This window comes from Rhagoletis zephyria, unplaced genomic scaffold, assembly GCF_001687245.7.
Source record: "Rhagoletis zephyria isolate East Lansing unplaced genomic scaffold, Rhagoletis_zephyria_1.1 Rzeph_scaffold_02009, whole genome shotgun sequence".
Lineage (NCBI taxonomy): Eukaryota > Metazoa > Arthropoda > Insecta > Diptera > Tephritidae > Rhagoletis > Rhagoletis zephyria.
Window position 1 is genome coordinate 38,443 of NW_016159093.1, and position 23,422 is coordinate 61,864.

At 34.1% G+C, this 23,422-nt stretch overlaps 2 protein-coding genes across 16 annotated transcripts in view; both read left to right on the forward strand.

The window, feature by feature from the left end:
* The window catches only part of LOC108365809 (coiled-coil domain-containing protein CG32809), a 33,502-nt gene extending 14,769 nt beyond the window's left edge, over nucleotides 1-18,733 (forward strand). For 4 of the 15 annotated variants that reach the window (XM_017619974.1, XM_017619979.1, XM_017619983.1 and 1 more), the window contains 9 exons: nucleotides 1,081-1,244; nucleotides 2,194-2,259; nucleotides 4,995-5,078; nucleotides 5,654-5,716; nucleotides 5,976-6,438; nucleotides 6,494-6,676; nucleotides 6,744-6,837; nucleotides 16,119-16,235; nucleotides 16,305-18,733. In XM_017619974.1, the coding sequence (XP_017475463.1) occupies nucleotides 1,081-1,244; nucleotides 2,194-2,259; nucleotides 4,995-5,078; nucleotides 5,654-5,716; nucleotides 5,976-6,438; nucleotides 6,494-6,676; nucleotides 6,744-6,837; nucleotides 16,119-16,235; nucleotides 16,305-17,279 (2,209 nt within the window). In that variant the 3' untranslated portion in view covers nucleotides 17,280-18,733. Of the gene's footprint in view, nucleotides 1-1,080; nucleotides 1,245-2,193; nucleotides 2,260-4,994; nucleotides 5,079-5,653; nucleotides 5,717-5,972; nucleotides 6,439-6,493; nucleotides 6,677-6,743; nucleotides 6,838-9,588; nucleotides 9,747-16,118; nucleotides 16,236-16,304 lie in introns of those variants that run through there. The other 11 variants (XM_017619972.1, XM_017619978.1, XM_017619973.1 and 8 more) reach the window with 7 other exon arrangements.
* Nucleotides 17,803-23,422, forward strand: part of LOC108365812 (uncharacterized) — a 10,821-nt gene continuing 5,201 nt past the window's right edge. The window contains exon 1 of the mRNA XM_017619991.1: nucleotides 17,803-17,882. The gene's annotated coding sequence lies outside the window, so the exon portion shown is untranslated. The remainder of the gene's footprint in view (nucleotides 17,883-23,422) is intronic.

Consider the following 23,422-nt stretch of genomic DNA (forward strand, 5'->3'; position numbering starts at 1 on the left):
GCAAAACGCATGTCTTTAATCTCGATTGGCGTAGTGTTCCAGGAGTTAAATCGCACAAAACCGAGACTACATAATTACCGCTTCTCCGCAGTTAGTTGTAGCGCTTGCGGACTCACGCATGTGCCGTTTTTATTTGGCTTTGAAATGTCGCAAACACCCAACCCATCCGCAGTTGCATTGACTGGTTTCTCTTCTTTCTTTGTTCCAACATCCTGTTGCTCTGACAAGTCAGGTAGCCTTTCCAAAGAGCGCTGAAGGCGCAACAATTCCGACAATTGCAGCTGCATTAGGCTATCCCTCAACATTTCCCTTTCTAAAGTATCTGCGGATTTTGCCTTTTCCATGATGTAAGCAACAGTTATTACCATTGCTTGGAACAACAATGCGGCTAAAAGAACTTGTTCACGCCGTGAAGTCATTTTCATGCCCCAACATCTTCAAGAAACAATTTAAAACTGAATATCACTGGTTGGTACAGTAAATGGAGACCAACGGCAGACTCATTCCGCACTGTCACGGTCGGAAGCCGAAATTATAGGCACCGTGAAAATAAGATACACATTGACGCACTTAATGCACCAGAAATGCAAGCAAATAGTCGCAGCAAAGTTATTTGACATCAATGCAAAATGAAGTTCACAACAAACGGAGAAGTCTGTCGCAGCGGCTAAACAGAGTAGAAAACTAATAAAGACAAGAAGACAAGAAAACTCACTAATTGCACACACGAAAGCCTTAAGTTTTATAGCGAATCTGCGTAGAAATGAGGAAACATTCATAAATTTTGAAATTCAATTCGTGACTGTCTCTCAACTGGTAAAAAACGAATGTTTAGTGGGGAAAGTTGCTCAACGCCGTTAAGTCAGCAGTTCCGCTGTAGCCGTAGGTGTTTGCTTAAGAACTAGTTCATTCAGAAAAGATAAGATACTAAAAATATAGACTAGGCATAATTAAAAACTATGGAAATGATGAAAATCATTTTTGTGTGGTATTAAGCGAAATCAAATAGAAATCTTTTATTTTTACATACATACATACATATAAAAATAGCATTTATCATTGTTGTTTCCATATACATAGGCCTGAGGACTTGCATCGCATCCGCGTGGAGCACATGGAGCGTCAATTGGCCAATTTGACTGGACTAGTACAGAAAGCGCTCGTAAACCAGCATCCGCAAATTGCACCAATCGCTGTGCCGACACTGGATCAAAACTATTTGGTTGTACCTACGCAGTGCCAAGGTATGTACATATGTATGCAGGCCTATTTCAGTTTCGTCATTGTTTGTCTGTCTGCTGCCACAAACGTAATGTCAATCAAGCTGCTATATTGTATCGCCTTAACCCAATTGCCCAACGTTATCGAACGCACGCACTTGCAACTATCGAAATTCCATGAACATTGTTGACACCATCAAAATCAAAATCACAATAACAATAACAATCACCATCACTATCACTATCACCATCACCATATCCCACAATAATCACCATCATTTTCACTAATCTGTTGTATTTCTTGTGCGAGTAAAAATTCGAAAACCACAAAAATTCGTAAGGCAATAGTGCGATCTTTTGTCATGCAAATAACTGCTATTTAGTTTTAGAAGTGAACAAACCAATTGTATTTTTTTTTTGTGTGTTTAAAAAAAAAATTTCTCATACAAGTAAATTGGATTTGCACATTTTGCACACCGAAAATCACTTTGGAAACATTTTTGGACATTATTTTCAACTTAAGCTTTGTACAATAGAGAGAGATGTGAGGTATAAAATTGATTATCTAAAGACAAATCAATAGTTTATAGAGGCCCGGAGGCGGTTAGTGTAGAAAAATGTGTTATGGATGGCCAAACACTGATTGTCGATATTCAAGATAAATTTATGTAGAAAGAAAAAATATTACCTTGACACATTTAACAACTCATTGCAAAATAAAGTATATATAAAAAAAGTACATAAATATGTGTTTAAATTACTGTACATACATACATACATAGGCAGGCTTCTTAGTATGTACAATATTAGAAAAATATGTTAGCAACATTAAGGTGTGCTCGCACACACAAACGCGCAAATAACTATCATATGCCATACATATTGCAATATCATTCATCACTACAAATAGCCTCTAATAAATAATTTTCTAATATACAATGGCTTATATCTTTTACATTACAATTTCATATAGCTAACGGGTCGGGAAATGATTTGTATATAAGAGAAAAAGCACCCAAGTTAGGGAAGAGCTCATGTCGTAAGTTCCATCGCAATAGATACATACTAACTCAAGAAATATAAATTCTTATTGCCCTGCATGCGAAATCTGATTGCTCATTAATTTATTGAATAATTGAATTTATAAGAATTGATTAAGAATTGATTAACATTTACTTATTATATAAATACAAAAGGAGTTCTTGTACAACCCGAAAAATGTGTCCCATTAATACTGATAAGTAATGGGTTGTGAATTTGCAACTAACAGGGGCCGACAAAAAAACCATTAAATACCAAGATTTTTAATTTTGCAAAATCGTTTATTTTTAACTTTTTTTTATGACCTTTTTAAATTCTTTATTATCTAAAAAATTTAATCAGAAAATAACGTAATGATCGAAAAAATAAATATCATAAAATATTAATCCGGTTTTACCGGTTAAATTATAATTTGTATCATGATAAAAGCATAGTAAGGTAAAACCGTTCTCTCAATGCTTCGGCCATGATTTTTTTTTTTGAAGGTTGACAACATTTTAAAATCGTATAAAATTGAGAGTAAGAAAAAGGAATTATTCAAAGTCGTTGTTGTTTGAGATTGAAAATGAGAATGTATGTGTGAGTTTGTGTGTAAAATTTTAAAATTAAATTGATTGCAAACGTCAAGAATTTGAAAAATTCCTCTCAGCGCTTCTACCTTCCTATTTTTTATCATGATTTTTATTATAAAGATCCGTTAAGGGCCCTGGAATAAAAAAAAATTCTACAAGATTACATAAATTCAATGTTTCTGTTTTTATTTCTAAATTAAATTTTAAAATAAAAAGAAATATTTGTCGCTTCACTTTTGCTAAGTGTTTGGCCGACCTTTTCCTCCAATGGAGGTACCTACAACTTTACGCGCCGCCTCCGAACGGCAAATGGATTTCTAGAGAGGCATTTTCAAGGCAAAAAAAAAGCGTTGTAAAATACACACAAAGCTTTGTCATTGCCTGCCGATGGGCGAGCCCTGGTTTTTTTAGATGTTGCTCGGACCCGGGATAGAACCTTGGTTCTACGGAGTGTTAGTACGCAACTCTGATCACTTTTCTAATAGCGGCCAGCTGTACAATTTAAACCCAGTTTACTTAATCTAACTTTAAAGTGGTTTTGGTATGTATCAAATTCAAATAAATCATTTCCCGAAGTGCCGGGAGTCAAAATTTTTTTTGCGTTGTACAAGTGCTCCTTATCAGGGATGTGAACCGGATGAAAAATTTGGTCGGTTCGGTTTAGTGGTTCAAACCGTTTTGGCACCTTTGTATTGTTTCGTCAATACGGGTTTAGTTTGCCTTTGAGCCGGGGATTCGGTTCGATTCAACGGTTTGGGAATTTAAAAAAAAAAAAACGATGCGTATTATTGTTATTTTTATTCAGTTACAAACAAAAAAAATATCTACAGTGTAACCCAAAATTACTGTCACTAGTGTTTTTTTTTTTTATTGGTTGAGATAGGTTACTCGCTGGTTCAAATCTTTCGCCTTTCTCTTTAATTGTTTGATGCAAACGTGTGAAGAACGGCCCGCAACATATCTTGGTCCGTTTCGTCCCAAATCTGTCTCAGCCGATCATTAACTTCCTCAATATTTAGACCTGTACTAACGCCAATTTTCCTGAACATATATCCTTATACACAGAAGTCGACTAGTAGTAGTAGTAGTAGTAGGCTAAATTGTACGACCCGACAACATTGGCATTGTCTGCTGTCGAGCTGAAATAAGTAAACAACGAAAATCGTCGAAAATTATGCAGTGCTGCCAAGTTTTTCCGTTTTAATAGACTAGTCGAGTCGAAATTTTAGGCAATGGCAATGGCATGAAATTTTCGATACGATTCGACTCTCGAAAAAACGACTTGCATTCGACACGACTTTTGATATCTCTATCATCGTACAGTTTCATAACAAACGAAACTCTTCTTCTTACCGTTTGTTCTGGCAGGCTGTAGTAGTATTTTTGGTTAGTGTATTGGTGTTTTTGGTTCAGTGTGTTAGTGTATTTTGAATAAATTGTAATAGAAATGGAATAAATTGTAAAAGATAAGAGCAAATACCAAAAAAATAGGTGGTCTCAGCTGTAAGCATTTTTTGGCAATCAGCTGATAGTGTTTTACTTAGGAAACCGTGTGATGATCTTTATCTTTGAAATTCAATCAGCAAAATCATGACGTACTTAAAAAAATTTTTTTATTGAATTTCATAGGAATAGGAACAAAGTAAAAACAGTGGGAGTTATTCTGGGACACACTGAATAAGCCTACATTTATGTATACATAATTTACGTCATACGCTATATGCAGTAAAACAATGTTAGCATATTTAACAAAAGAAAAAATTATAAAAACTAAACTTTTATAATAAGCTGTTCGGTTGGGATCAAGTATTTGTGGAATATGTCTACTCGGTCAATGGTTCAGTTAAACAGTCGAAAAAAGCGGTAAATCCTCTTGAAAACCGATTCGGTTCAAAACCGGTTTACGTCCCTACTCCTAATACATAATTATGTAAACAGTTCGTTTATTGTTAGAACTCTTTTAATTTTAATGCATGAATTAGCTAAATAACTAATCGAAAAGAATTCTCATTCCTTCTTAGACATTGGAAAACGTAGAAATTTGAGCGAAAAATATTGGAACTGTTAATTTTTGTATAATAAATTCAAACAAAGATACTTGTGCTTTATTTGTACTCACAGTTCCGGGCTTTCTTTTAATATTCATTCATTTGTTTTTCAGAGAAATCAGTGTCGTTCGAAAAGTCAGTATCCTTTAGCGACGACATACAAGGAATACCGAAATCTCATAGTCCTCAACACGCTGGTAATTCTCTATACCGATTTTCTACTTGCTTGTTGTTGTGGGAAAACCTACAGTTCATTGTATCCATTTTTGTAGTTAAAACCTGCAAGTACATACATACAAACATACGTATGTAATAGAATATCCTTGCTAGTTTGTGTAATCATCAATCAACTATAAAAGCATGCCAAACTTCATAAGTATCTATATAATTAGGACTTTGTTTTAATCATATGTACATACAGTAGATATATTAACAAGTGAATTTTCTGGGCATACATGGGTACAAATATGCATACATATGTATGTACATACTTACATAGTACATATGAATAAACTACGGGCTGAGACAATTTTCAAATGCTTAAAATATTACTGCATGCTTGCTTAAGTTACAGCAATAAAGAAAATTGTTTGCACGTGTTTCTCGGGTGACATACATACATACATACATATTTACATCCATATGTATTTTCATAGCCACAACGGGTGCAAATATTGTAATAATCTTTCTTATTCCACACAAACAAACGAACTTGTCACCACCTTTCTGGTGCCGACGACCGAACGCTTTACAACCCATTTCAAACAAAAAGCCGATACAAAACCAACAAAACCAGCCATAAAATCATCGACATTACCTCGAACATCGTCGCAGGGTAAGTATGAATGCACTTTTTCTTGTTGCACACTTTCAAATCACGAACACAACCGTGTACAAACACAAGTGAATTCATCCTTTAACACGCACACACACACACACACACAGATCTTCAAACGCAGCTAATAAAATGCTTAGCATACACACAGATCACGCCTAATAAGTTTTCGTAAAAAGCAAGCATACAAATGTACACCACTCTACACCTGAATTGACCCCTCTCTCCGTGTTCTATATTTTGTTTGTCGCCTTAGCAGAGAGAGACCGCCTTAAGCCACCGCCACCCCCCAAGCCCTTGGTGCTAGCCCAGCCGCATCAAACATATCGCGCTGACATTGCACTCGCCCCCGAGGTGTACAATCATTTACGTGGTCTACAGAAGAAGGCCAAGGACTTGCGCATGGAGGTGCGTACACTGCGTCGACTGTCACAGGCACAGGCGGTCGCAGTACGCGAGGACATAAAAGGCACTTTCATGCGCATACGAGCCACACTACTGGCCAGCAGCGGCACCTTCTGGGGCACTCATCAGGGCGATCAGGATGCTACACGCATCTCACGTGAAGAAGAACTCTACAAGCAGGAAGTCATTAGGCTTGAGAAAGATCTCAGCGACTTGGAGGCATCCGTAGAGACGTTGCGCGGCGAGGTTATCAACCGGCGTACGCGCGTCAATATGACAGCCGTGGAGGATATGGCTTTGGTGCTGAGCAGAGCGAGGTATAAAAGTTATGCAAAGAAAAAAAAAATAATCGTAACCAATTCTTTCTTGCAGCAAAACCGTTGCTGAGTTGAAAATGAAGTTTCCCGCGCTCTCGAATGGGCTGCGCTGCATGCTATCCAGCGAGATGGAGCGCGTTGTTCGCGAGGAGAAATTTCTCAAGGAAGAACCCGATAGGCTCGAGTCGGCACTAAGACGCTGCAAGAAGCTGACTGGCACCTTGGTCACACTGAAAAGGTATAACACATTCCGTTATTGGCACTACCGAAGAGGGCTTTTCTCATTTATTTATGTATCTTCACAGATTGGCCAGCGTACAAGAGCAACGATTACCCCCTAACGAACCGCAAATCAACGAAGAGCCGCCACGCTCCGCCGAAATCTCGAACACGGACAAAGTGAGTTCACATTTTGAAGCTTTCACAAGCAATTTCAAATTGAAATTTACATCACAATTGCATAGTAAAATTACTTAGGTAGCATTGCCTCCATACATATCGTATATCGCAATCAAGAAAATGATAATTTTAATTACATAAATATCCAGTTAGTATATAAATGCCTACTACCATTTGACTACTATTGCATTCATTATAACCGACTTCAAATTCGGATTAGAATTTGATTATCTCTCTTTTTCGTTTTACGTTTACAAAACTTATTGCGTTCACATACTTTATTACGCCTTATTTGTTTAACATTTTAGTTTCTATCGGTTTGTGTTGAAAAATTGCAAAATGATTTTCCTTTCTTTTTTGGTACATATTTGAAATCGTTGAGTAAAAAGTAGTTGAAACGTTTCCCAAAATACTACCAAATGCTACTATAATATCTAGTTTTGTGTGTAAATAAAGTACAATTAATTACGTTTGGGTTGAATACAAAATCAATATTACTTATGAATGGCAATAAATGAAACGATTTTGAGTTGTTTTGAATTTGTTTGCGATTGGCTGTTTGCTTATACTTAGTTAAAGTTTTTATGTTTTGAATTGAGAAAAATTTTTGTACATATTTGCTCATCACAAACGCTGAAATGGACGGTCCTCAATCCACATTCTCTGCTATTATTAAATCTAACCGTATTGGAAAATAAACAAAATATTCTAAAGCATTGCGAAAATAACTACTACTACCAAAATGTTGGATTGAATTGTCATACAGACTCGACACAAAGTCTACATAGATGTGCTTGAAAATAATGATCCGCAGTAGGCATTCAAAGTTTAAAATCGCTTTCTTTGCAACTCCTTTCAAATAAATCGATCCGGCATCGCACAAATTGATTGCAATGATCTTCAAAAAAAAAAGTGCTGGCATACATGAATTGCACTAACGCTCTGCTCACCACATTCATATTTACACATACATACATACGTAATTGCAATTCGAACAAAAACGCAATTGCTGCCTTACCTTCAACCTGCGCTAAATCCATATTTTACGCTAAATCCTAATTTTGAATTCAGCAAAAAGCTATGCAGCCTTGCCGGAAAGGCCTTCACATGCACTTTTAAGTACATATGTACATACATATGTTGTATGTACATTTCACATACATCCAAGCCATACATTGAGATTCGCATTATGTGCAACTACATACTTAGAAATTGAAATCAATTGCAAAGCACCGATTTGATGCACAGTGATGTTTGCTGTGCTTACCTAACTCATTATGTAGTTGTTGTTGTTTCAAGAAACGCTTCACCGATTCACTTCACGCCTAACAGACACTTACATGCAAGCATTGCATTACAAAACATCCACTTTTTTGGACTTTTTATACTCGTACCTTTTTTCTATTATTTTCGCATACAAAACAAAAAAAAAAATATTTATTCAATGAAAATCGCTAATCGAATTCGATGTTACAATGAAATTGCTGCCAGCGTCCCAATCGAATAGTTTCGAATCGGTGCGAAGTGGCTGAATATTGCGATGAGTGGACGTCGGCTGACTGCAACCGAGAGAAAAAGTAAATTTTTAACACTGACAAATTAGTTTTAACAAAAAAAAAATAAATAAACAAAAAAAAAACAGAAAACTCATTTACAAATTGGACAAAATTATATATATCAATAAAAATATCGAATGATCAAATTATCCCATGTGCATAAATTCACCAGCAGCAAAGCAACTCATGCCATTGTAAATACTCGTACAAACATACATACTATGTACATACTTACATACATTTTTCCTATGTACGATTGGAAGTTATCGCATTTTTTCGAATTTCCGTTTAAATACCTTGATCATGCATACATATGTAGTTAGTATGTATGTATGTATGTCGCCGCCCATTCTTCCGTCTTTGCTGCATCGCGTTATACTAGTTATATANCAAAAAAAAAATAAATAAACAAAAAAAAAACAGAAAACTCATTTACAAATTGGACAAAATTATATATATCAATAAAAATATCGAATGATCAAATTATCCCATGTGCATAAATTCACCAGCAGCAAAGCAACTCATGCCATTGTAAATACTCGTACAAACATACATACTATGTACATACTTACATACATTTTTCCTATGTACGATTGGAAGTTATCGCATTTTTTCGAATTTCCGTTTAAATACCTTGATCATGCATACATATGTAGTTAGTATGTATGTATGTATGTCGCCGCCCATTCTTCCGTCTTTGCTGCATCGCGTTATACTCAATCATCAATTGGACTGCATCCACAAACAAATCAAAAAGTACTATCTATTAAAAAATAAAAACATCGTTAAAAATCAAATTAACTACATATTTGAGAAAAAACACTTATAGAAAACTTTACGTTTTTGTCTTGTATCTGCTAAATGGAAAAAAAACAAAAACAAAAACAAAAAACAAAAAAAGTTCGTTTANGTATGTATGTCGCCGCCCATTCTTCCGTCTTTGCTGCATCGCGTTATACTCAATCATCAATTGGACTGCATCCACAAACAAATCAAAAAGTACTATCTATTAAAAAATAAAAACATCGTTAAAAATCAAATTAACTACATATTTGAGAAAAAACACTTATAGAAAACTTTACGTTTTTGTCTTGTATCTGCTAAATGGAAAAAAANAAAAAAAAAAAAAAAAAAAAAAACAACAACAATACCAATGTGGTCTCCTTTTCTTCTTGTTCTTCTTTGTATACCACAGTTTAACTGGCGATGGAGTTCTAACTTCAAAGAGGCAATCACTGAGTAATAATCGCATTTTACTATCCATTACAATTACAATTTTTGTATGACTATTTTTGCTATCACTAGTGATCCTTTAAGCTTACTCAATCCTTATCTATTCAGAGACAAATTTTAAATTAAACGATCCAATCAAAAATTGAAATCAATAACAAAATCCGAAAAAAACCAATTTAAACTCAATAATATAATTGAAATGCTTATGGCATTAAAATTGAAATTGAACTGGAAATTTTAAACAGCTAATTGATATACTAAATATGTTAAATAATAAATACATGCATAAATAGGTTGATGTTACAATAATGTAAAATAATGTTTTCTTTAAACGAAAAGCTTGTTAATCATTCATATTTAGTTTCCACTTATACTTTTCGAGTACAATACTTCTTCTTTCATTACTTTTTCTACTTTACATCTTTGTGCAAAATCTTAAATTATATATTTCGGCTGTATGTTTAGCTTCACAGTAACTTTTTTGATTACTCTTTTGGATATTTGTTCTACATAAAAATGAATTTTCTTTTCACTTTTTTTCATGTTTCACCCTTTTTTTACGGCGCGTCGATTCGAATACATACATTTGTTGCTTCTTTTTCGAATTGATGTCAAAAGCGAGTAATTTTTATAAATTTTGTAACTTTCTTTGTGGTTTTCATAGTTATAATTTCCTTACTTTTAACGACACATTAATGGAACATCATCATATGTAATCACCACATACTGTAGTGTAATCAAAATTTAAATTATTCATGGTTCGTCATTAAAGCCTCTCTCTCTCTCTCTCTGTCTCATTGCATCCAACCACTTCTACTCTTAATACATACTATGTGTGTATGAGAACTGTTATTCATACAATAAGATGGAAATGTTTGCCCATTTGCCAAAAGTATCTTTAACCATTTACATACTACATACATCTCATGAACATAATATGTAAATAACCGTATACTGGAAAACTAGGAAAAAAATCACGAAATCACTACAAACTTGCGGAAACCGTAAGAAACACACAAAAAAATTTCGCAGTAAAATCAAAGTTTCACCTTCACTTTTTTAATGGCAGTTTTATGATTTAAAGTAAAATTTTTTGGAACGTAAGTTAAGTGTCACTTTTTACGAACTGGAAAATGTATGCATGTATGAGTAATGCCCTGAACTTTGCGATAGGAGGTACTTTAACCCATTAAAAGCCAAAATGAAAATTAAGAGCAACCGCAGAGTGGCCGCTGAAAGCCGAGCTGATCTTTACGATCTGATTTCGAACGGCGCTGATCAGAATTTTGTACCGCAGAGCGGATGCAAAAATCTGCGCTGAATTTCGTGGGTCCTTTAATTTTTTTTGCAACTGTAATATAAAGAAATGGATTCGTCAGATAAAGATTATTTTGCATACATTTCCGTAGTGAATACTCTTTTAAAGCATAAAGAGTTTGGTATTCATCCAATAAATGTAAAACGAAACAAAATTTTGTGATTTTCATCAATATCCATAATTTTGCTTAATATAATCATAATCACCTGTTATGAAAAGTGAATGAATAATATATGCCGTTTTAGCGCGAGGCAGATATGAAAATCAGTTGGAACGGGTACTATCGCGGTGATTAGCTTTACTCTCGGATCCAATCACCTTCAACTCTATGCAGCTGTTTTAGAGCTTATTTCTCGCACTCACCATCTTTACGCTCGGCTCGACTTTTAGCGTCCACTCCGCGGGTACTCTAAGAGTGGCATATGTACATATGTATGTATGTATGTGTCTTATTGACATTTATTGCATAATATCGAGTTTGAAAAATAAATATTTTTTCAAGAAATATGTATAGTATGAAAATAATTTTGGTTTGAGAGTTTAATAAGTTTACACAAATGGGTCCGGTAAATGGATCAACCTCAGAATATTTTTTTACTTCGGGACCTTATTGGTCTAAAATGTATTGTATTTTTTTTTAAACATTTTAAAAAACCCACTACACAGTGGGCGGTAATGGGTTAAACGTTTTTCAAGGAACTTCACTGACATAAGCTACACGAGTTAAGACTGTTTTCACAATCAAGTGAGGTGGAATAGGGCATTTGTGCCGAAGTAATGGGTAGTACATATACTTAATTCCCTATCCTAAATATAAAAAGAGGTAACGATTTTAACGAAAGGGATCCACTACGCGCCACATAAGAGGGATCTTCGGCAATTCTTCTGATCATATGCCAGTTTTTACATACTATTTCATATAGCAACTTCTACAAAGAAATTAGCCCATTGGGCGTAGTTAAAACGATTTGTATGGTATGGCTCATTCAAGTATAACAGCAAAGTAAACTGAGCCCAAAGTTTTTGGGGGGTTTTGCGAATTTCCAATACAAATGTTTAAGTGTTAGTAATTTATCCAAATATTATAATACACGCATATGTACATTCATTAATTGAAATTTCATTTTGCATACATATATGTATATTGAATGCCAATCGGTGGAGTACTCTTAGGACGTCGGCCAATTTCGTTCGATTCATACATACCTACATACATACATATGTGTATCGGTATCGCTATAATTTTTCATACATATTTATGATGAGCCGATGCACGGTGCACATCCCAACTACACTTGACATTCATTTTCACTTGTTGACCATCACTTAATGGGCGATGGTCACCTGTACAGGCTGTTCGTGAATACATACTCGTACTTGAAATCCCTCCCCCGTCTACATATCCTGATATTCTGTTTTTCGATTACTCGTAACCCTCCGTGCAGTCCATTCCTGAATTGGTACTGTGAGGTTTTCTTTAGTTTTTCAATTAATATTTCTTTGTTTTTTTATTGTTTTCTTTTATATTATTTTTAATTGGCTTGCATGTTTAAATTCTGCTTTAAACGCTTCATATTGCTGTGGTAGTTTAGTATTCAATTGCTTTTAGAGGTAATGTGTATTTGTGAATATTTCTACAAAATATGGTAGTTATTTAAAATTAAATATATATGTATGTAAGTAAATAGTACTATACATCGCAATCACAAATGCCAATACATACAGTCTGCGACAAAACGATAGCACCTCAACATTTTGAACAGTTTTGACTATTTATCTTTTGTTCGTTTAATGTTTACTATTTTTATATAAAATCATAGCTCTTTATTTAACAAGTGCGAAATAAATCCAAATTTCAGACTTTGTGCAAAAATTATAAAAATTCCACAAACTTTTCATCCGAATCCCAAGCATTTTTTTCGAGAATATTTCTGGTATTCAGTTTTATAGCTTATTAAATTCTAGTGCAATAAAGTGCACATAAGCGAAGTAATTTTTTATATGGAAGTATAACACCGTCAGAAAAAAATTATCAAAAACTTGTAATTCAGAACAAACAAATTTTTTTTTTTTGTAATTCTAAACAGAACATAAACTTTCTTAATTAAAACACTGGATAAAATTTTTAGGTAATTTAGAAATGAATTTAAATTTCTGGTTATTAAAAAGTTTTGCAAAATTAATTTTTTGCCTCTTAAAAACTGGACATAACTTTTTGATCATCTAAAATTTGGACATTTAAAACTAGACATAAACATTTAATTATTTAAATCATCTAAAATTTTGACATTAAAAACTAGACATAAGCATTTAATTATTAAAAACTTTCTTTTTATAAAAAAAAAATGTTTAATAATCAAAAAAAATTTGGACATTAAAAAATAGACATAAATATCTGGTTATTTAAAAACTTTTTTTATAAAGAGAAAAGAGAGTTACTAATTCAAAAACTGAACATAACTTTTTTGGCCATCTAAAGTTTTGATATTAAAAATTAGACATAAAAATTTTTTAATTTTATTTAATTTATTATAAAACATAACGTTAGCACAATAAGATCCCAATGATCTTTTTTAGTACAACTTTAACATAACAACTTCCCTCTCCAATGAGTCATATGTGACTCACGAGAGCGTGTTGAAATAAGTTCATGAGTCACATGTGGGAAGAGGGAGGAAGCTATGGGAGAAGGACGACACCTATGGCTTTTTGCCGGAGAAACGCTCCGTGCTCACAACGAAGCTCTTCAGTCGACTGATGTCCACGCCCGAGAGCTCATCGGGAATGTGAAAAAAGTGCGACCCAAGGTGCTTAAACCTTAGGCTCGCAAAGGCGGGGCACCAGAGCAGCAGATGTTCAGATGATTCCACCTCATTATCCTCCATGCAGCTGGTGCAGTAAGGGTTATCCGCAACATTCAGCCTTACAGCATGGTTACCAATCACACAGTGACCAGTAAGCACTCCCACCACACGGTTAAAAATTTCGGTTTTAATTTTAAACTTTTTGGACTACATATATGACCAAACTAAATTCAGTTTCAAATACAAACCTTCCAAGTTTATAAAAAAGAGAGCACATATGTTGGGTTTAGAATTTAAACAATTCGTTTTAAATGTTAAACCCAAACATTTTCATAATTAAGAATAAAAAAAAAAAAATCTTAAATTTCATGCTCCGTCTGGTTGGGATTGAACCCGGACAGCCTTGGTAGCAACCAATTGTATCAAGCATCTTTGCACACTCAGCTACAGCCACGCATGTAAATGTGCTTTCATATGTTGAGTTTGAATCAACACCACAATTCGCTGTGCAAACATATTCTATTTCGGTTTAGATTTTAAACCAAAGTTTCTATATTTGAAACCTAGAAACTAGAATTAAAACATTTTGGTTTGATTTTTAAACCACGAACTTTTTGGGCTAAAATTTAAACCAGAATATATTAAAAATTGCGTAAAACTATTGACTGGTTTAAAAAGTAGACTATAAAAGTTTAAAAAAGGCAGTAGTCCCAGCGCGGTTTAAAAATTAAACCCAAATTTTTGACCGTGCAATAGTGAGAGATGCAACTTGCTTAGTCTCAAGAGCTCCCCAGACCACCCACGGTCCACCCGTGGCCAGAAAGACTTTGCCACCTTGCACTCCAATACCAAGTAGGTATCGAAACAACGATTCGAGTAAAAAAAGTAGTTTTTATCGAAACAAAAGTATCGAGTACATACTCGTATTTACTTGTATCGGAACATCCCTAAATGTAACTCAAAAACAACTTTGCTCGATGTGTTCACATGTGACTCATTGAACGTGGCAAAGAAACTGTTTCGTCCTACGTCCATGAGTCACATATGAGTCATAAAATAAAATAAGAAAAACAAGTTAAAGCAATATGTAACAATTTATAAAAATTATATGTTATGGTATATATGGACGTTCTTTAGCATATTAGAGCAAAAAACCTGTGGACGTGGGGCATTAACAAAATGCATTGTATGAGGACAGGGAAGTTGTTAAGAGGTCGAAATATCGACAATTTAAATATCAATAGAACGAAGATTTGCGTTTTATTTGATTGCTGGGCCTCGAGCTTTTTAAAAATGTTTCATAATTTAAGAATAAGAGTTCAAGTATATTATTGTCTAACAACTAATATAAAATACAAGAACACGAACAACAAAACCATACAAAATTTGTAGAAAATTACAGGTTGAGCATAATGAAAATTAATGCGATTTTTTAGCAACTTCAACCTGTCACTTTATTATACTAGATTTGAATAAGCTATAAAACTGCATACCAAAAATTAATTTAGAAATTCTAATTAAAATAATTGGAATTGGCACGAAAAGTTTCGGCAATTTTTCAAATTCTTGTACAAAATTTTAAATTTGGACTTATATAGTTTTTGTTAGATAATATGCTGAGCTTTGATAAAAACTTAATGAACTTTAAAAAAAGCAAAAGAAAAGTAACCAAAACTGGTAAAATCATTGATATGCTGTCTTTTGTTGCAGGCTGTAAATATTCGAATTAAAGCGATCTAGTTTATGGTATTTAATAGTGTTACATAAAGTACAAATGTATGTACATATGTATTGTCGTCGCCATTCGAAGAGGCCTTAAATCGCATTCTTCAAAAAATTGTTTTTTAAATACTATTTCTCTTTTTAAAAAAATATTGGATCAATCAGTATTTTCCATAAGAAATTGAAACATTTTAGTTCTGCCTGATGACGACGATATGTATACATACATATGTATGTATATATGCATATAATTATTCGAATCTATATATTCAGTCTTCATACCGTAGAAAGATACCGGGAAGCTAAAGACACACCTTTTGTATATAAAAAATATTTTACTTAAATTAAGACTTTCTTATAAGAGCAAATACAATTCACTCGTATGCTAACACACATAAATATGTATGTAAATATCATCCTATTTCAGTGGGTTTTTACATAATATTTTCGATTTGTATACCAACACGCTTTTCTTACCTTGACAGCGAGTTCCCTTTTCTTGCATTCATATATCCACTATCTAAATAAGTGCTACGCATTTTGAATGTATGTTGACTGTACATTTTAATATTGTCGCTATCGCTACATTATCGACCATACATATCTACATATATTTTTGCTATTATTATTGCATATTTAATACTTTAGCCAGTCCCAACACCCAGGATGGGGTCGTTCGTTATCAGCGGGGGACCCGAAAACGCACTCGATGCTCTGCTAGACGAACTGCAGACATTCTCGAAGCCATTGTCACAGAATAATGAGGTAAGTCGAACATGCTAATACTTTATATACGATTTATCCAGTCACCAAATTGCAATCACTTCCCACTAGGCACGCCCTGACGACTCGACATCTGATGAAAGCTCACAAGCTGTACAAAGCACAGTCACCACACAAATATCCCAAGCACGCCTATACATCCAAACTACTGACACAAACACCATTCCAATACAATCGCAACCGATTCCTGCCATGGTCACTGGTATGGTTAATACTTTGCCTCATAAGCTTAACCACAATATCGCTAATACAAACTTGGCCAATCCGGCAGTTGCTGCCTCGCTGATGATGCACACTAATGTTGGCAGTCTTCGTCGACTCCATTCCTACCCCAGCGGCTCAGACACGGACATGTCGCCACCACAGAATGTACGCCCCTCCACAACTAAGCCACCAGTTCCCGAACGCACCGCCGAACTAATTACAAAAGTGAGCAACAAACGCATACCGCCGCCGCCACCACCGCGCACCAGCTCACGCAGTCCATTAGCCAGTCCCACCAACCCCAATGTGCCACAACAATTGCCAACTGTATGCGAATCTGACGTCTTGGGCAACAAGTCGGATAGCGGTGGTGGCAGTGGCAATTCCAGCGGCAACGAATCAGCCAACGATCATGTCCAACGGCAGGTGGCTTTGGAAATGCGCCACCAGGAGTTGCTGAAAAAACAAAAACTCCTTCAGGAGCAATATCAACGCTTGCAGCAGATGACCAAGATTTCTGGAGTTGAAATTGGCGCCGCTGAAAGTAACGCTCAACTACAGAAGACTGGCAGCGAATCCAATTTGCAGCAAAAGATTAGTTTTAGCATCGCCAATGCAGGGGAGAAATCGGAAGTGCAAGACAATGTCATACCAGCACCGGATAAAATTGATAAGGCAATGCAGTTAGTCAATAACATCGCTGGCATTCCGGATGTGAAGGGAAACTCTGGCACCGGTGGTGGCAACGAGAAGAGTGGCAATAGTGTAGGGGGTAGCGGTGGCGCTACTACCAAGCAGCTTTACGAGACAGAGATACTCTAACATAAGCCAGTAATAATGGTGGAATGGCAGGAAACAGAGATCGATATTTGAGTAAAGCATAAAAAGCACAAACAAGCTCGACGCACTGGAGCACAAGTGTTACTTGGAACACGCTTACCGCTGGCCACCGGAAACTGGCAAACGTTGCTATAACAACTCTGAAAGAAATCCACACCTACATATATACATGCGTATGTATATATGTACATACATACTGCACCGCAAAGCGAATGAGAAAGAGGAATAGAAATCAATTAAGCAACGATTCTGACTACTTTTAAAAGCGAACAGGAATGACCGACCGACCGTTGATGTGAGGCAGTAGCAGAAAATACATATATAGGACAATAGATGTCGCTAGTACTTAGTAATTGATATGTATAAGTAATAAGCGATAAATATATGTTTGTATGTATTAGGATGTGAACACCTTGCAATACATGCAGTGAAGTATTCTAAGTCGGACTTATTCGCAAAAATAATTTAGAAACGCTAATGAATAATGGCGGCTTAGTTGCAGGGCGAAAAGCTGAATTAACAAAGAAAAATCCGTAAATTTGCTAATTGGAGTTGAGATTCGACAACCAGGCAAATCACACAAAAGTAATCTATTGACTATAAAAGTCGTACATACATACATACTACACAAGTATGTGAAAAAATGTATGTATGTATGTATGTATGTACACATGTACGGATAAGCATTGAAATGTTTGTTTTAATTATTGGATTGTACTCTTTTAATTCCACACGTATTTGTAATAGACTCGTTAACGATCAACAAACATTAAGCACTTGAATCTTAGTAAATCTGCAACACATTCCCTGCAGGAAAGACGCTTACATTCGAAATTATGTACAGGTATGCTACAGAGAGTATCTATCAGTTCACCCTCTACTGCATAACTCTTAGGCCTGGGGTGGAGCTGCATAGTAATGTTAGTGGGCAGTAGGTATTTTTCTGCAGGGTTTTTATAAAACCCATAACATTTGATCACACTTACCACAAGTATACAGATACATGCACAAAGTTACACACACGTATTTATATAAATATATATGTATGGACACCGGTGTGAAATAGTATGCATATTTGTCTTAACTTTAGCGTATAAGCTATTGTACTCGTAGTCTAGGATACATTATTCCGTAAGGCTTTAGATATAGAACTGTGTAGCTACACATACACACCCACAAATTGATTTTGATATACATATGTATGTAATACTTATGAAAATGATATGATATACATACATACATACATACGCAGTATTTGGATTATATATTGGCGCTCAAATAAAAAAATAGCGCACTTTTATTTTTTACAATATTCACAATGTTTTGCGTGGTACTTTTTTCGTTAATTATGTATATAAAAATATATAGTCGATTCTATACCGTAAACAGTAGATGATGGTGAAATTCTAAAACTTTATGCACAATTCACAAAAATTAAAAAAAATTAAAAAAAAAAAATTAAAAAAAAAAAAATCATCAAAATGTTCAACTTTTTATTCAGAATTTTTTAGAAACTTATTGAGTATGCAGTTCTGTAGCACATTCAATTTTAGTATCATAAATTGCAGGTTTGAAAATACTGAAAAATTTCGTTGATTTTTCAGAAGTTTTCTTTTGTCGTAGGTCTTGCGAATTTCTTCCAATAACTATCGGGAACATTTTCACGAAGAACAGAATGACAACGAAAGTATCGAGGACGTTTTCAAGGAGAACCAAATAAGAACAAAAGTCTGGGGAACGTTTTGCTAGAAAACAAAACGAGAACAAACGTTTTGAGAACTTAACGTAATAAATGGTAATAAATGCAAGTCTGCGTTTAGGATGAAAAATATTTTCAGTGAGAGCCAGGATTTATCATTCTAAGCCAGAGCAAGCCTGATACATTTCAACTTCCCGATCGTTTATCATTAGGGCGAACTGTCTATTTATAGAACAATTTTTAATGTTTTGTGCAATCAAAGTTCGTGTCTTAAGTCTTTCGTTTCATTTCAAACTAATGAACACTAGGTGAAAAGTTTAGCTTTCGCTTCCATTCTTCGCGAATAGTTCAGAGAAGATTTATACCCGTTTCGTTCTCTGTCAGAAAGTTCCTGAGGCTTTAGTTCCAAAATTGTTCTTCGAGAGAAAGTTCCTTAAACTTTTGTTCCCTTTCAGTTCTTTTCCAAAATATTCCGGGGACTTTTTCCCCTTTTGTTCTCTTAAAAATGTTCCCAAAGGTATTGTTCGCATTTTGTTCGCTTTGGAAACGTTCCACAGGGCTTTGTTCTTATACAATTCCCATTGAGAACGTTCTCGAAAGTTTTGTTCTCATTTTGGTTTTGGTTTTGAAGCTTCTTGGGAACAAAACTACGAGAACGACATTTAGGGCGGTATTATCACTTGCGAAGCGAATGAATTTGGCGAAGCGAACGGTTTGGCGAAGCGAATGGATTGGCGGACGCAACTTAAATATGCATTAAGAGTGTTCTTTTTTACCAGCTTGTGAAAGTTCTTTGCATCGCGAACACTTTTAATGCCTTCTCTGCCGTTTAATTCGCTTCGCCAAACCGTTCGCTTCGCCAAAATCATTCGCTTCGCAAGTGATAATACCGCCCTTAGTTTCGACCATACCTACTGCATGACCAATAAGTTTCTAAAACTTTTGAAAAAAAATTTTAAATTTGTATGACCTCCTTCTTTCAGTTTGTTAAGTTTTTCTGAATTGTGCACAAAACTTTAAACTTAGACTTAGTATATGGTTTATGTTAAAGAATTTACTATGCTTCTATAAAAAATGTACGAAAATATATCACGTAAAACATAGTGAATATTGTCTATTATCTAAAAAATAAAAGTGTGCTATTTACGTGAGCGCCACTGTATGCACGTATATTCGACTGGTTCAAACAAATCGATAGTTTTTGGTTTTAAAAATACCTTGTGAAATATTTTCGAGACAGTGAAAAAAGACGCTTGTCCAACGCTTTTTATACAGTTTTTGATTTTTTCAAATTATTTGATCTTTAAACTGTCAAATATTAAATTATATAAATAAAATTTAAAAAAGAAGCATTTCAAACCAGTCTTTGGAACTTTTGCTTAACTCAGGAGCATAAACTACGATTATTGGGAACTGCAACGAAAGTATTGACGCTTCTGGAATTAAACAAATTTACGAAGAAAAAAGTCGCGCCAACTTTTATTTTTTTTTTAATTTGTGTTCATATTTTACATGGCCCTCTATGATATTTAAAAAAGTAGACAATTTTTTGACACTTTAGATACCAGAAGCAACAACAAAATGCACGTAAATGTTTTTTTGCTCTAATCCTACGAGCTGTTTGATATGCCTTGTGCTTGTCAAAAGCCTTTAATATTAAAATTTAGTAATCGCTCATCGTGAATTTCTATTTTCGGTCTAAATAACACACGATTTTTTTTAACTTCTTTTTTTGGAACTTCTTTATTATCGCTTTTTTAAGCCAAAGTGTTGGAATAAGCGATGGATATTTTTGAAGTAAATTGAATGCAAAGAAAAGTTTGTTAAAAATTAATCCAGGTTCAGGTCGAATCTATAATAAATTTTGCGTTTTTTTTCAATTTTCGGCAAAATGTTAAACTTGCCACTAAATATCAAAAAGTTTTTCTTGCTAATTTTATAATATTCAATTTTTTATTTAGTGATAAATTTTAACATTTCGTCAAAAAAGTAAAAAAAAATATATACATATATGCATACATACATTACATATACACTCCGATACGTTGGCTTAAAAACGAGTTATAAAATTTCAAAATTAAAATAAAGAAATGGTTCCTATGTCATCGAAATGGAAAATATAAATTCGCAATGAGTGACCTCTAAATCTTAGTATTAAGGGCCGAATTTTTGTCAGACACTCTTGAAAATATTTCACAAGGCATTTTGAATAAAATAGTACGATTTCTTTTAATCAGTCCAATATATGTATATGAATTCAGGTTCATAAAAGCATTTGTATGTATGTATGTATTTCATATGTGCATATGATTAGAATGTGTTAGTCCGGGGCTAAGGCTCACAATGAATCGAAATCGAAATCGAAATCGGAACGAAAACATATAGTATCTGCTTAAATGAAATTTAGAAGGCTAAGTTTTGCCTAGTTGTTATTTAGTTAATATTTTAAAGTCGATAGCTATAAATGGTTGAATATTTAAATTGAATTATTTGCACTCACACATACACACATAATAGAGAATGGAATGGTCCTACAAGTCCCCGATTAAAATTTGTATAATAACAAGTACTTAATAGTGAAAATACAAATCGTATTCATTTGACCGATAGATGTACATACATACATACATACTACATATGTATGTATGTATGTGCGAGTATGAAATGTTATTTGTTGTGATGCACTCGAATTTCAAGATGATTTTATTATTGCAAAGAGTTACGAGTTTTAAAAACTACATACATACATATGTACGTACTATGTATATGTAAAGACACAGTCAGACATATGTATATGTATGCATACATACTTAAGCATCTGTTTTCTGTTGAATGTTCTTAAATGATAAATGTTTGCGTACGTACGTATGTATGTACATGCTTGTGTGCTTCGGTTAGTTAACCAATAGTCAAACTATACACGCACATAAGTGCACATATTCCTATAGAATTGATATCTATCCATACCATATGTATGTATGTATGTGTACATATGTACTAAGTATCTATAATTAACAAGCAAAAGATTAAATTAAATCAATAATTGATGGGGAAGCGTAGAAAGAAGAACCTAAACGTGCTACTTGCACCAAAGCCCAATATATCAAGCACTTACTTGCAACGAACGCCAAGAGGCTGGTGTGCAGCTCCAAAATGTACGTGGAATTAGTGCCCCCATAAGTTAATCAGAAATAATAAAGTAAACATTAACGAAACCCCTAAATTATCATATTGAAGCAAAATGTCACGCCAGTTGTGTATGTTACTGGATAAAAAAAAAATAAAAAAATAAAAATAAATAAAAATTTTGTTAAATTGGCAAGGAAAGTGAGACTGATAGTTTTATGTACATTACACACACATTCAAACAAACCAATGAAGAACCAAATGGATATTTAAATGAAATATTTAGAATCCTTATGAACGCAGATACAAAATAAAAATTAAATTTTCGATTATTATTAACTTACATAAATTAAACGGCAAGTGTTGTAGCGGCAAACTAATTTAGCAATGAAAGCTAAGTGGAAAATGGTTGCATGCGCTCGTCAGACGATACTTTTAATCGGATTTCATGAGATTTCCAGTTTTTCCCTCTTTCAACATGTTTCTCCAGCCATTTTCTAATTAAGCTGCTGCCGTCGCTAATCACATAATCGCATCGAATCAAAGCATAACTTAGGCTACTATGAGTAAATCGATAGCTAATCATAGAAACAATATACAGATAGTTAATAACACATTAGCCCTACCCAAAATACACACACACCATTCCATTCAGCAGTCTCTACGTCATTAAATCTTCAGAATTAATTAATTAAAACAAAAAAAATCAAGCAAATGCGTACTCACATATGTATGTATAGGTATAAGTAAGTTTCTTGCTATTGGCCGCACTGAATATTCGAGCCAGCTCACTAAATTCGCTACATGTGTTGTAATTCGTTCAATCACAAATTTCTTCATTTCAATTTCTTTTGGAAACAATACAACAACTTCAAGTAGTGAGCTCCGAGTAATCGGTGGGGTCACTTGCCAAGATCTAAAGTTATCCCAGAAGTATATATGTACATATATGTATTTGGCTAAGAGCACTAAACATATGTGAAATTAACTAAATGATGCAAGTATTTAACATTTTTCTTCATAATAAATTAAATGAATGAAATCGTACATTTGGTGAAAATTTATTTGAAACGGTTTGGTTGTGTAAAAAAGTTCGTGAATGTTAGTCGAAAATTTTCCACAAAAAAAAACTCAGTGCGTGTAGTCCCTACGCGCGGAAGATGTGAAACTTAATAGAGGAAATTCCAGAAAGAAAGAAATGTGCGATATACATACACATGTACTTATTTTCTAATATACATATATAATTTCATCTTCATCTTCATCTTCATCTTCATCTTCATCTTTATATTTGTTTTGG